Source organism: Coenobita brevimanus, chromosome 71, assembly GCF_032717465.1.
Source record: "Coenobita brevimanus isolate Jiangsu-jjx chromosome 71, ASM3271746v2, whole genome shotgun sequence".
NCBI lineage: Eukaryota > Metazoa > Arthropoda > Malacostraca > Decapoda > Coenobitidae > Coenobita > Coenobita brevimanus.
The window spans coordinates 38,120,516-38,135,836 of NC_137024.1; the positions used below are offsets into that span (position 1 = coordinate 38,120,516).

At 40.6% G+C, this 15,321-nt stretch overlaps 1 protein-coding gene across 1 annotated transcript in view; it reads left to right on the top strand.

The window, feature by feature from the left end:
- Smg5 (Smg5 nonsense mediated mRNA decay factor) overlaps positions 1-15,321 on the top strand; it is a 179,230-nt gene that overhangs the window by 121,987 nt on the left and 41,922 nt on the right. Inside the window, exon 10 of the mRNA XM_080277945.1 lies at positions 7,216-7,364. Coding sequence (XP_080134071.1) covers positions 7,216-7,364 — 149 coding nt within the window. The remainder of the gene's footprint in view (positions 1-7,215; positions 7,365-15,321) is intronic.

The window sequence follows — 15,321 nt, forward strand, 5'->3', positions numbered from 1 at the left end:
CGTAATGCAGTTTCAGAACTAACAATAAGTCTAATTATTACGAATACAGATACAAAGCAGAAATAAATACGTTTACAGACAGGGAAAACGTATTTCTTCCGTCATAACATGTTCATCTTTCTCAATCATTTTACGTTCATCTTTATCATTTTACCTTGTTATTTTCGCAATATATATTGCTGTCTCGTAAACAGGGTGGTTGTTTGTGTTTTGCAAGGGAGGAAAAAGGTTGTATTTTCTGTCTGGGTCGAGATAATGGGTGTAACTATGTGTGGTTAGGCATGGCCACGAGCGAAAAAATCGTACATCCACTCATCACGATAGCCAGTGGTGAACTGACAGATGATACATGAGACAGTGAAGTCAAGGTCATGTCCCAGATTTTCGTTCACTTCCCGAAAGTTTTCACAGTTTTCTACAAGTTGCAAACCATTACAGCAAACCTGAGCAAATAGGTAAAGATACCAAGACAAAAATGTATTTTTCTCTTATTATAAGTCTTTAACGAACAAACAAAAAAAAGGCAATATTCCGACGCCGATCATGGGTAATCATATAAATCAGGTTAACTGGTTACAAGGCTTTATTTAATGCTTTAATTGCTTACAAGTACATACCAGAACAGTAAATATTTAACTTACAAATACAGTACTGTAGAAAAGCAGTACAGTAAGAGTTTAACGAACAAACAATAAAGGCAATATTCCGATCACGATCATGGGTAATCATATAATTCGGGTTATCTGGTTACAAGGCTTTATTTAATGATTTAACTTTATTTAAGTGCTTACAAGTACAGTACATACGAGAACAGTAAATATTTAACTTACAAATACTGAACAGCACTGTGGAAAAAACGAACAAATAAAAAATGCAATATTCTGACGCCTATCAGGTAAACTGGTTATAAGACTTTAATTCTTGCTTTAACGTTATTTAATAGTACTTTAAGTTGCACATAAACTTACCAGAATAGTACAGTACTGTAAATATTTAACTTACAAATACTGTGCTACTGTACTCGGGAATGTCTCACTCACTGAATAATTTCCCGCCTAGATCGTCACGTAATCAAAACAAACCGCGCGCTGCGGTGACGTTCGAGGATTTGATCTTTCAAAGGCCTCTCCTTTGTTAATTTGTAGTTTTCATAATGGTTTTTAATCTTACGTTGTCTTATATGTATCCCAGCCCTTACCGTGTATAATTGCGAGCGCGTTCCGTGAGATCGTGTTCCGTGCGAGTTACCTGTATATACACACAGTACCCTCGCGTCGAACACGGTAATATTGTCATGCATGGGTCACGTGTTGAACCAAAAACGTGTTGGACTAACAATAGAGCTTATGGGGAAAAATGAATTATGTCAGCAACCCTAGGAAAAGTCACCCTAAATACGTACCATATACCTATACATATATTGGTACTATTGTAATTATAATAAATGGTGCTGTGCTATGAATGATAACTAACCTTTTAGGATAGTATTGGTGGACTTGCTGGGAATGGAAGGTGGTATCCAAGGCTGTAGGTAGTCCTACTGGGTCCCCAGAGGATGGCTGCTGGCGTCACTAGCGGGTAATGGCTGTTGCTCCTCCTCAACCTCCCTCATAAATCCTTCGAAATCACACTCAGAATCACTATCTTCGTCCACAGCCATGGAAGGTCCTGCTTCTGCCTGTCCTAGCACTCTGTAATCCTCGGCAAAGGGCATGCTGCTCACGCTGTTGCCAGAGCCCCGTCTCGTGACTGCGGAAAGTGATCGCTGTCGCTGACTCGGTAGAGAATAAGGAGAAGCAACTTTGTTTATAAACTGGTACACACGCCGATGAGAAGGGTTTCAAAACGATTGATATTTATTCTAAAATATTAATATGTATTCAGTGTCAGGCTAAATGTTCAGTGCTGTAGTACGATACATTCTCTGTCGAGTCGCCTGGGTTTTGGTCACACTGTTTTGCCCGTCGTATCCTCGGCAGGGATCCATCCAGATGAATTCCAAATGCCCGTGGTATCGTCGGCAATTTTACCACGTTACTGTTCCGATTTACCATCGTATCCTCGGCAAACCTGGTATGAAGTGCCGTGTGATAGCCTTCGGCTTCCAGGATCTTGTCTTGGTTTTTTATTATGGTCCTCATGTTGGCTTCATTCATGTCGTAAAATAACTAGCACGCGCAAAAATAAACTGCACCAAACTTGTAAGGTATTTGCTCTTTGGTATATAAAGATGGAAGGTTAAGTTACATTAGGTTAACTTAGGGGAAAGTTGAATTAGGGAAAACTGTGCACAAATCATCTTAAAACATAGAAGTTATTTTCCTATGGTTGGTCATTTAACTTTTAGTTTCAGTGAGTGCTCTGAGCTTGAAGGATATAGGAAGTACCTTTAGAATACTAATAAAGTACAAAGTTCGGTAGTCATAGGCCAGTAGGTTTAACTTCTGATGCAGAGAAATTTCTTGAAAATACTGTACAACATAAAAAAAACTGTACTGTTCACTGATCTGTCAGTAGAGTTTTAAATGTTCTTAAACAGTTTATATTGTATTATGAAATATAAATGCATAACTTAACACAAGAAATACACAGGAAAAACATACAGTATAAGACACAATTCTTTTCTTGCTGTTGTCCGATGCTTATTTACAACTGGCGAAAGATATGGAACGTTTGCCATCTGTGAAGATGTGGATGTGGCAAGCATTTCATTTTGTTTTGTTAGTTGTAAATATACATCGGACATGAGCGATAACAGAGTTATTCTATAAATATTACTGTAGCTCACCTTAGGGCAGACATAGCAGGACTTGCAGGAAGTGAGAGGAGGCAGGTGGAGGAGTGGAGTTAGTTGGAAGATGCAGGTGAGGAGAGAGCAGTGGGCAAGTCGTCATTTTCGGGAGAAGCAGGCTAAACGGATGTGGCCGAAGGCCCAGCATAGGAGGTTGAAGGCCCAGCATAGGAGGTTGAAGGCCCAGCATAGGAGATTGAAGGCTCAGCATAGGAGGTTGAAGGCTGTAGTTTGTTTAATTTCGTTTCCACCCTTGAGAAAAACCTCGTGAATGATGACGGGGAAGCATTCTTCTTGTTCTCATCAAGGATGACATGATAGTAGGTCAGGGCATCATGCACAGCAGCATAGACTCTGCCAAACTGGTTGGCATTCGGATCCAGTTCTTCAGAGGAAGCAAGCCCTTTCTCTATCATTCCAGAGGCACCTGTTAACCCTTTGATAGTCATTTTCCTGGTCTGAACTTCTGGCTCAGCCTCTTCCTCCTCCTGCTGTAAGTCTAACTCCATTAACTCCTCATTCGTCAGTTCCTTCTTATAAACCTCCAATAACTCATCGAAGTCCTCTTCCTCCAGATCCATATTTAGTTCCTTACTCGGCACCACCATGTTAGCAATAACATCAGGGTCCGTGAAGCCTCTGAAGTCCTGCACGGACTGGGGCAAAGGGGCTTCCACACACCGTTCATGTTAATCTGTTTCACCTCACGCCAGGAAGCAGCGATGTTTTGGATGGCCTTAAAGATGTTATAATCCTTCCAAAAATCAGGCAAAGTCTTGCCTTCCTCAGCTTCAGTTGCTGCTGCTGTTGCCTGTCTCAGTGTACAGCAGAGGTAATACCTCTTGAAGGTGACAATAACTCCCTGATCCATGGGTTCGAGGAGTGAGGTTGTGTTTGGTGGCAGGTACACAACCTTAATGTTGGGGTGATAATCATTAAGGTTGGGAGGGTGTCCAGGGGCATTATCAGGGACAAGGAGAATTTTGAAGGGAATGTTCTCCTTGCAGTATTTTTCCACTTGTGGCACAAAGTGGTTGAAGAACCAGTCCTGAAAAAAGGCAAGGGTAATCCATGCCTTGCTGTTTGCCATCCATATCACTGGGAGGGATGCCTTAGGGATGTTCTTCAGGGCACGGGGATTGGCTGAGTGATACTCGAGGAGAGGCTTCAGTTTGCAGTCACCTGAAGCATTGCCACCCAGCAAGAGAGGTAGCCTGTCCTTAGAGACCTTAAATCCTGGCATACTCTTCTCTTCCTTAGATATGAAGGACCTGTCGGGCATTCTTTTTCAAAATAAACCTGTCTCATCACTTGCTCCGAGAGATAGCCACCCTCCTTGATGATCTCTGCCAACGTAGATAGGAACTCTTTCGCTGCTACTGCATCCGCACTAGCTGCCTCACCGCTTACCTTCATGTTAAGGAGGTTAGCCCATGATTTAAAGCGGTAAAACCATCCAAGTGTTGCATTAAACTCTACGTCCTTTTCCTCAGGATATTTCATCTTTAGGTCCTGGAACAGCTCAGTGGCTTTCTCCTGTATCAGCCCTGTGCTGATAGGAATGCACTGGTGAATCTGGTTGTCTATCCACACTCTCAGAAGTTTCACCATCTCCTCCATAATAAGCCCATGTGTTTTGGCAATGATGGTGGGCTTCATGAATACAGCACCCTTCACATGCTTAAGAATGTGCTCCTTATCCTTAATAATTGTCCCCACGGTTGATCTGTTTATCCCAAATGAATCCGCCACTGCAATGATTCTTTCACCTCGTTCAACACGCTTTATTATTTCGAGTTTTTGTTCCATAGAAATGGCATGTCACTTCCTAGATGAGCCAGTAGTACCACTATCAACACACTTGCATTTATCAGCCATATTAAATGGAGTGAAAGTACTAAAAGCACAAAGAGGAGCGATTCTCTCTCCACGTGAACAAAACAAAAACAAAAAGTGGCGGGTTAGCCCCATAGCACCCACAGTACCGCCTAGCTACCTGCCTCGCAACTACTGTCACCCGCCACATTCAAAAATGGTCGCAACAGGCCGCTACGAGCTAAAGTAGTTTGTCGTGGTTACTTTCGTACCTGTGAAATGTTTGTATTTTTTTCGTGTTCGTATCTTTGAAATACTTGGATCTTGAATGCTTGTAAGTTAAAGTATGTCTGTATATAGATATACTGTATATAGTAAACCCTCGATATAACGAACCCCGGTATTGCAAATTTGGGATATAATGAACGGCCAAATCGCAACTGAACTTACCCTGGATTTTGCGAACAAAGGTCGCTAAATGAGGGGTAAGTTTGGTAATCACCCCACGGTGACAACGGCATCCCTTCCTGGCACAGTAAGTGTACTTCAACAGCATCCCTTCCTGGCACAGTAAGTGTACTTCAACAGCATCCCTTCCTGGCACAGTAAGTGTACTTCAACAGCATCCCTTCCTGGCACAGTAAGTGTACTTCAACAGCATCCCTTCCTGGCACAGTAAGTGTACTTCAACAGCATCCCTTCCTGGCACAGTAAGTGTACTTCAACTGCATCCCTTCCTGGCACAGTAAGTGTACTTCAACAGCATCCCTTCCTGGCACAGTAAGTGTACTGTAACCTACTACATTATACTGTGTTCATATTATAGGTATTTTATTTATATGTACAACTTCATACAGTATTGTATTTACACATACAACTTCATAAGCCATTGAATGCTCCATGTAAAACTTCATAGAGTTAGTTTAGGTTATGTTTGAGCACGTAGGACCAAACGAATCCCCTTATGTAGCAAACTAGGTCGGTAATCCCTCAGAAATACCGACCCCTCGTATGTAGAGAACTTTCGGATATAGCAACTCACCCCTCCTCCCAATTAGTTCGTTATATCGAGGGTTTACTGTATATAAATATATATATATATATATATACAGTACAGTATATTAGAGAGAGAGAGAGAAATAAATGTGCAAAGGAAGTGGAAAGCAGAGTGGCACAGAAAAGAAAAGTAGCTAGTGCTGTGAAGACATCAATACAGAACGTTAATCTGAGTATGTTGCTGCAAGAGAATTGTATGAAACAGCTTTAGTCACCTCATGAACACATGGGTGTAAAACTTTGGTGTGTATTGAAAACATAAAGTCAAAAGTTAGAGCTGTTGAAATGGAGTTATTGAGAAATGTGTGAAATAGTGAGTGGATTGGATAAGAAGTAATATTATTCATGAAACATGTGGATTAAGGAACTCTGTGGAGAATAAGAGTTGAAGAGTGTGTTTATATTCTATCTATATATCTGTTGCCAGATGCCATAATTCCGTAAGGGGTGGCCATTTGACTTTGAGTTATTTGTTTTATGGGGAGGGGCACTAACCCTCCACCAACCCACTTGCTGACACCTAGGGAGCATGTATGGTTTGGTTATATGGTTTGGTTATATGGTTACCTCCCAGCGTTGTAAATGGTTTCTTGGCCTACAGGAAACTATTTGGCTTGTCACTCAATATAAAGCCACCTGTAAAGGAAAGAAAAGCAATGAGAAGTGACTGGAAAGATGGGAGAAATAGGAAGAGTGGAGGGCAGGCACAGAAAAAGAATGATAAACACTAAGGATGAAGTAGGCAGCACTGCATCAAGTGACAGGATGATGGTTGCCACCACGATTATTTGGTAATAATGGAGAGAATGGGTCTAAATATGGTGGTGAAAAGTGTATGTGTGAGGAAGTTTTAAGGTGCAGGGAGGTGTGGTTGGCCAAGAAGGTGGATATATGTGGTAAATTAGTGTTCAAGAAAACAATATACAGTACTTGTATGGAGGTTGAGGAGGCTAGGGTACAGACTAGGGATTGAGCTGGTTGAATGAATTTTATATGGACAAGTGCATGAAAAGAGTTTGGCACTCATTTTTGTTTAGCTTGACAGGTATTGACAACTGCTTAATGTATGGATGGTTATGCCACTAAGAGGGAGTCAGGTTTGTAGGGGCTTAAATGGTGGATCAGTGATTGTCTGGCCCATTTCATTGAGCATACTCCTGATAAATTCCCCCCCTCCTCCCCCCCCCCTCTCTCTCTCTCTCTCTCTCTCTCTCTCTCTCTCTCTCTCTCTCTCTCTCTCTCTCCATGCTATTGGGACCCAACCTCCCCATCTTTGTGTTGGAAAAGAAAGAGGCAGGATGGTGGTGATGATGATGATGAAAATTTGTAGGATGCTAATAATATCGAAAGATAGTACTTTGTAGTGGACTGGATGTTTTATACAGTAAAAGGGTGAAATCACTCTGTTCCTAATAATTACAGTTCGTGTTTATAGTTAATCAAACTATTTGCTGTATCACTCTTTTGCTTTCATTTTCTTATTGTTAACAAGGATTGCTTGAGTATACATTTAATGAAAAACATGCAGCCTAATAACTCAATGTTTTCTTCAGATGAACTTAGTGTCCTGGACTCTTCGGACAGTGAAGATGAGTGTAAGGATAATGGTGATGTAATTGTGTCAAGTGAGGAGGAGGAGGAAGAGGAAGACCTTGATCTCTCTCAGTTATGTTCCTCAGAGGATGATGATGAGACTGATGAGGTGAGAAAAAATATGTAGCTAGAATGATGATGAAATCTTACCAGTCAGTGACAGATTTTAACTTTGCTGCTCTTACTGTCTTGATTGCTCCCCTCCCCCCTTCCGTATAAGTAATACCATATTAAGCTCATGTGCTATGGGCGATCGAATAGTACCAACATGTTCTGTCAGAATAAAGGGTTTGAGACACTTCCCATACCCTCACTTAATGTAGTGGTTCCTTTAGGTGACTGAATGACCAGCCAGAGGGTTTGTGTACCCCAGCAAACCAGTTCTCCATTGGATGGTACAACCTGCAATTGGTTTACTGGTTTAAAGTTACTCCAACCAGATGTGGCCCAAAGGAATTGGCATCTGAAAGATGATTAGAGTCTGTTGTTTATATAATGCTGCTCAGATGAGCGACTCATTCTTGTCTTAAATGTTTGGCTTAGTAGTATAGCCCTGGGCCTTTGTGCTCTTGATTAGATTATAAAAGATTTGATGGCTGACAAATAAATTTATTTTTATGTATTTATTTATTAAATCATTTTGTAGTAACTCAACTCATTACCCAGTGGTTGTGATACAGTTTATACCTCCTTAACCACAGGAAGGGGAAAGAACTATACCTGAACATTTCTTTTGTTTTTGGTTTTCGTCTCCAAAGTTATCAAAGAACCTTGCTCAAGGTCTCTTTGACTTTGAGATGTTGTGTTAGGATGATAATGGTATACAGTTATGTCTCAACTTACGTGAATTTAACTATTTTAACTTCCACAATTTTGACGCACTTTAAAATACTGTACAGTCGCACCAAGAAGTGATGGCAGAGTTTCAGATTGTTCCGGTCACTGAGGTCTGTCAGGCTTTAGATTAAAAACAGGTGAATATATATAATATTTTCATACTTTCATCATGCCACATCATCTGATACAATACGTAATTATGCTGGGCATTATTAAGAATGTACTGCACAATATAAGGCAGTGATATTTTTTCAAGAAGGCAGTGATATTTTCTTCAAGAATACTCCCCCAGTATCCCTGCTTGTCGTAAAAGGCGACTAAAAGCGTTGGCGGAGGGTTAGTGCCCCTCCCCGGAAAACAACTAACTAAAAAGACGAACAAGAAGCCTTGGACAAAGACTGACCAAAAGATGACGACCAAGGACCGGACAAAGGACATGGTAATCGGAACATGGACTGTAAGAGGTGTGAAAGATGAGGTGAAAGAGAGAGAGATTGTCCAGGTGCTTGAGGTTGCAAAAGTTGATGTATGTGGAGTAACTGAAACTAAATGAAGGTGTGAGAGAATGGGAGTATGGTTGGGGTATATGTGCAGGAGTAGGTGAGAATGAGAGGGCAAAAGAAGGAGTGTGTATAGTTGTGAGTAAAAGATGGCAGAAGAACATAAGAGAGTATGGATCAGTTGGGTCAAGGATTGTGTGGGTAAGATTGAAAGTTGGAATACAAATGTGGGCGATTGTGTGCGTGTATGCGCCAACGCAAGATCGTGCAAGCAGAGTGAGAGAAGAGTTCTTGACAAATGTGGAAGTGTGCATGGAAAAGTTTGGAAGGATTGAAAGTGTTTTTGATAGGTGATATGAATGGTAAAGTAAGGAATGTGAAGGTGGATGGAATAGTTGGTGAGTGGGGTGTGCCTGCTGAGATAGATGAAAATGGCAGTGCATTAGTGGACATTTGTGCTGGGAGGGGGTTGGTGATAGCCAATACCCTCTTCAGGCATGAAATGATCCACAGGTATACATGGCAAGTGATGAGAAGGGTGGGTGGTGAACTGAATGAAAGGAAGGCAATGATTGATTATGTGTGTGTGGATGAAAGGATGCGAAGATGTGTAATGGATGCAAGAGCTTATAGAGGTTGGGGAAGTGGACTTTCTGACCACTACTTGGTGGTGGCCAGAATCAAGATCCCAAAAAGATGGAGAAATAGAAGAAGGGAAGGACAGGAAGAAGGAGTATTTGCAAGGAGAGTGGAAAGGTTACAAGAGGATGAGAAAAAGGCAGAATATAAGAGAGAAGTGGAGGAATGATTGGGCAAATATGAATTGGAGCAGATGGGGGACGTGGAAGGTGTGTGCAGGATATTCGCAGAAGAAATATATGCAGCATGTGATGTGGTGTGTGAGATGAAGAGAAGACAGAGGGGGGTGCAAGGAACAGCGTGGTGGAATGAAGAGGTGAAACAGGCTGTGGCACAAAAGAAGAAAGCATACAATGAATGGATGAGAAATAGGGACGTGGAAGAAGTTGAGAGGCGGAAGAGAAAGTTATATGTAGAAAGAAAGAGAGAGGTGAAAAGATTAGTAAGAGAGAGTAAGAAGAGAGTGGATGAGGAATTTGGAAGGAATTTGAGTGTAAAGTGGAGGGAGTGTAAGAAAATGATCTGGAAAGAGGTGGAGAGAGTAAGTCAGGGTGGAAGTGAAGTTAGCAGGGGAGTGAAAGATAAAAATGGTAGATTACTAGTGGAGAAGGGAGAAAAAGTGAGCAGATGGAGAGAACACCGTAAGGAATTGTTGAACATAGAGAATGGAAGTGATGTGAGTATAAGTGGCTGGGGAATGGCTGGGAGAAGGAGAGAGGTGAGAAGACATGAAGAAATTGGTAGGATAGAAGTTGTGGAAGCAATGAAGAAAGTTAAATTGGGGAAAGCCCCAGGAATTGATGGAGTGTGTGGTGAAATGCTGAAGCATGGGGGAGAGATAGTAGTAGAATGGATGTGGAAGATGTGCAGATTGGCCTGGGAGGAAGGTAGAGTTCCGGAGGACTGGAAGTGAGGTATAATTATTCCCTTGTACAAAGGAAAAGGGGAAAAAGAGGTGTGTGGTAATGATAGGGGCATTTGTCTTCTTAGTATAATAGGAAAAGTGTATGGTAGGATACTTATTGACAGAGTTAGGGAAATAACAGAGGAAGTAGTTGGAGAAGAGCAGGGAGGCTTTAGGAAGGGAAGAGGTTGTGTAGATCAGATATTCATTCTTAGATCTTTAGTGGAAAAGTTTCTAGAGAAGGGAAAGAAGTTGTATGCGGCTTTCATGGATTTGGAGAAAGCATATGACAGGGTGCATACACAAGGACTGTGGAAAGTATTAAAAATATATGGAGTAGATGGGAAGTTGTTGAATCCTGTGAAGAGTATGTATGATGGTGCTAAGGCTGCAGTGCTTGTGGATGGTGAACTGAGTGAATTTTTCTCTTTGAAGGTTGGGTTGAAACAGGGATGTGTCATGTCTCCATGGTTGTTCAGTCTGTACATGGATGGGGTAATAAAAGAGGTACAACGCTGGGAAGTGGATGTTGGAGTGGCCCTGGTGAGAGAGGGTAGTTTTTGGAAACTCCCTGTACTGTTGTTTGCAGATGATACTGTGTTGTTGAGTGAAGACGAAGGAGAGCTGCAAGGCTTGGTGAATGAGTTTGGGAGAGTGTGTATGAAACGGAATCTAAAGGTGAATGTAGGGAAGAGTAAAGTGATGGTCTTTGAAAGAGGTGAAGTCAGTGAATGTACAGTGAAGTTGGATGGTGAGGAATTGGAAAATGTGAGTCCGTGTCAACAAGTGGGTTGGTGGAGGGTTAGTGCCCCTCCCCGTAAAACAAATAACTTGGTCAAATGGCCACCCCTTATGGGATTATGGCATCTGGCAATAGATAGATAGATAGAGTACATTTAAGTACTTGGATAGTGTGATGAGTAAGGATGGAGGTTTGGAGGGTGACGTGCTTGAAAGGGCACAGCAGGGAAGAAAGGTTGCTGGTTCCTTGAAAGCAGTGATAAGAAACAGGGAAGTGAGCATGGAAGTGAAAAAGTTACTACATGACAGTATTGTGATACGAACTCTAACGTATGGAAGTGAAGCTTTGACTTTGGTGGAAGGACACAAGTCAAGAGTGAGAGCAGTGGAAATGAGTTATTTAAGAGGAGCCTGTGGAGTCATATGGAAAGATAGGCTGACAAATGAGGATATAAAGGAGTATTGTGGTGTGGATGTGGATGTGATAGAAAGAGTTAGGAGGAATACACTGAGGTGGTTTGGCCATGTGGAGAGGATGGAGTGTGTGTGAGTGAGGTGGAAGGGGGGAGAGGGAGGGGGAGGTCGAGGATGAGGTGGAGGGATGGGATGGAGAGGTATATGAGAGAGGGAGGTGTGAGTTGCGAGCAGGGCAGTGAAATGGCGGGGGACAGGGCGACATGGAGGCGATTTGTTTGTGGCCACCCCGAATGGGATTAAGGCGTCTGGCAATAGGTAGATAGATAGACAGAATAGAAAAGTGTCTTACTTTTTTTCCTAATATTAATATGTTGTGAATTGCCCAGGACAATATTCCTATCGTATTTCCGAGGTAGTAGCCTAATGTTGTGGCCCCAGTTTCTTGCAGATTTGGGCTTGCAATCAGTTTAATTACACGGTTCATCTTGTCGAGTATTATGTACTGTAACGTAAGTTGGACAGTTTCGGGCAGTGATATATTGTATTAGAATTTTGAACTGCCTGATATGTCTTCCAAATTTGAATATGTTATGTATTACTCAACAAGTCTTTCAAATTTGAATGTGTTACATATTACGCCGTGCAGTATACCCACCATATTCCGGAAGCAGTAAGCCTAATGTTATTTCCTTGGGATCAAATGAGAACAGGCTAGTATCAGAAGGAAGTTGAATTTTTTTTTGTTTTTATGCAGTGTTTCCTTTGATTTTCAAATGTTGTGAGCACGATGTAACATACAGGATGACAAAGAAACTGCTTTGGTATTAACCCCTTAACCGCGGAGTTGTTGGGAGTGTGCCGTGCGTGTCCCACGTGGATATTCGTGCTCCGACTGACTTTTTAAAAATATTTGCCAAAAATCAGTTATTAGTCCTAGAATATTATAATTATATATGGCACATACCTTCAGCTTTCTCCTGGGATGTTTGTTAAGCCTTCGTTGTCTACCGTAGGACTTGTGGAGACTACTAAAGTTGGGTAATGAAGTCTCCACTTTACACTTCCCGATACCCAGTAATATTGTTACCACTGCCTGATATTATAAAAACAAATACTATTCTATGAATTTCAAGTAGTTTGGAATCCACATTCAAAAAAAAAAAACAAAAAAAAAAAAAAAAAAAAAAAAAAACTGAAAGCAATGTAAATTATGAGTGCATACGAGCTTTCCTTCTGTGCTGGTTCCCCGATGGTATTCTGAGGCGGAGCTGTCATTTATTATTTATAAACACACTCACACTTTATATTCCTAGTACTTTATTACACTTATTTATATATACAGTATTTATCTATAATTTTCTTTCAGTAGTAGTAGTTTATTTTCACTCCAGGCATTCACTTTTTTGTTTTGTAAACTAGCGTAGAGAGCAAAGCTGTCACTTTCACATTCATTACTCCCATTATTTATACATGCTAGAGTGAAACTTTCACTCTCATTACTCCTAGTATTTATACTCGTATTCTTATATTACTACTTATTTACATTTACATTTACCTTCTCCATTTTATTTACATTATTTACATTTCAATTTTATTTACACTATGTTATGCACTGTCACTTGCAGTAACTTATAAAAATATTTTCCACTGTTCAGTTATATTTACGTTCATTGCTTTCACTTGCTCTTTACACATTATTTACACATTATTTCCATTTCCACTTACACTGTTTTAGAGTCGCCAGATGGGTCGTAGTCACTGTCCATCATTATCATTGATAAATTAGCCAGTTCACATTCCACAGCAGAGTCACTTAGCCCTTTACCCCTTTTCACACGAGGTTTAGTAGAGGTAGAGGTCACAGGGCCCTTTGCGTGGGGATAAAAAGCGGCGGAATTGGACAGGCGCAAATCCGACGTGGTTTCACCTTGGAAAAACAACAGTAAACTGAATGTTGTGGCCTAGGGGCAGTGAAGGGTTGACAGTGAGAGCGTTGTGACAGCTGCTAATTTATATGCTATGAAATGATTGGCAGGAAATCTAGATAATACATAATAAATTAGGTAGTTTCAGGTGAATGTAAATATCACTTAGGCTTCTCCCTTCCTTCCTTATATATATTTTTGTTATGAGAACAGGTCATATGGCATATTTCAAGGGGAAATAAACGGGGAAAATTAGCGAACGAATGCATGTGAAGTTTTGCCAGGTGATAATTAATTCATTCCAGATGTATGGCAGTATCATTCACCTTTTCTCTTTCTTTTATATATTATTTTGTGTAAGAATAGGGCATAGGGCACATATCAGTGGATAATATGAGTGGAAAAATCCTTCCTTGATTTGTGTAGCACAGTGCAGCTGGTCAGGTAAGAGGAGAGGGTAATGGAGGGGAGGTAAGGAGGGGAGTCAAGGACAGGAGAAAAATGGCTTAATTGTCAACAGTGGATGGGAGTACAGATGACATTAGCAGAACTGAGTATAGCTGGACACTGGTAGTACTGTTAGATGATACAAGCCACCACTTGAAAGCTCGGGCAAATTCAAAATAACACAGAATCACGAAAGTGACGCCCTGCGGTATGATCCCTCATTCCCGAGCGTCACGAAAGTGACGCCTAACGGTTAAGGGGTTAAGGATGTATTATATAAGATAGCGCTTAGACATTTATCCCTCATTATCCCCTCAGTGAATACTATCAAAATTAGTACTGTTTTAATCTTTCCAGAGGGTAGCAAAATATTTTTAGTTTTAGGGAAATAAATGTCGCAGTAAACATTATTTCTTTTAACCCCTACCCACTGGGGAATATGATACTGTATGCAGTTGTGATTTAGTGGTGATGGTGGTGATAGTAGTGATTTTAATGGTGGATGTGTAGCACTACTTGCGGGCACTGGGGGTGGTGATAATGCACATGGTGGCATAGTGCATTATCACCACGCCCTAGTGCATATTTGATGTCATTATGTCCATTAACAACTATGTACTGAATGGTTTTGTGATCATGAACTTTGAGTGAAAATTGTCACACTTAGAAAACAGGTGTTTTCTCTTGCACTAATTGGCTTAACCAAAATCTGTATGTATATTTATAATCTGCATCCTTTCCTCTTTACTGTGGTTTTTTAATGGAGTCTCTAGCATTATTAATAACAGAGTTATACTTCGTTGAAGTTTTATACTAAAAATCGCCAATTTTCAGTATTTCGAAAAAAAACTATAATTTCGTATATTTGCGTATATTATTTTCAGTGACTAACAATATGGGCATATTCGGCTTACTTTACCCTTCATTTTGGTCTTTGAATGAAGTCTCTAGCTTTAAAAACAACAGAGTTATGATCATTTCAATATTCGCAAACTTGGAACATGATTTCTGGCTTTTTAAAAAAATGTCGCTTGGTACAAACTCGCACGCGCGGCCTCATATACATATATACATATATATATATATATATATATATACTGTATATATATACAGGTAATCCCTTAATTCACGCAAACTTTTTTCATGCGATATCGTTTATCCACGAATTTTTTGTACAATAACTAAAACAAAATTATAGTATTCAAATAAATAATTTTAATATACTGGAGAAATAAATAAAATATAAAAATGCCTACCTGCTGCCCGTGTGCATACATATGTGTGTGTGTGTGTGTGTGTGTGTGTGTGTGTGTGTGTGTGTGAGGTCGGTCTACCACGCACCACACAGTCAGTTTGAATCTGATGGTCGAACTATGCGTGACCTGCGAATCGTTATTTGTGGCTTATTTTTCTGCCTTCCAGTGATTGCTTGCCTTGTTTGCCAACATGAGGCCTAAGCGTTGTGCTAGTGATGCATGTGGTAACACACCAAAATGGACTTGTAAAGTGATGTTGCTGACAGAGAAAGTTAAAGTGTTGAACAAACTTACGGAAGGAATGTCGGTGACAATTCGCCGTCAGGACGATTCCCCGTCATTTATTTACATACCAGTTTATTTAGCAAGTACAATACACTAGTTTTTTACATAAATGATT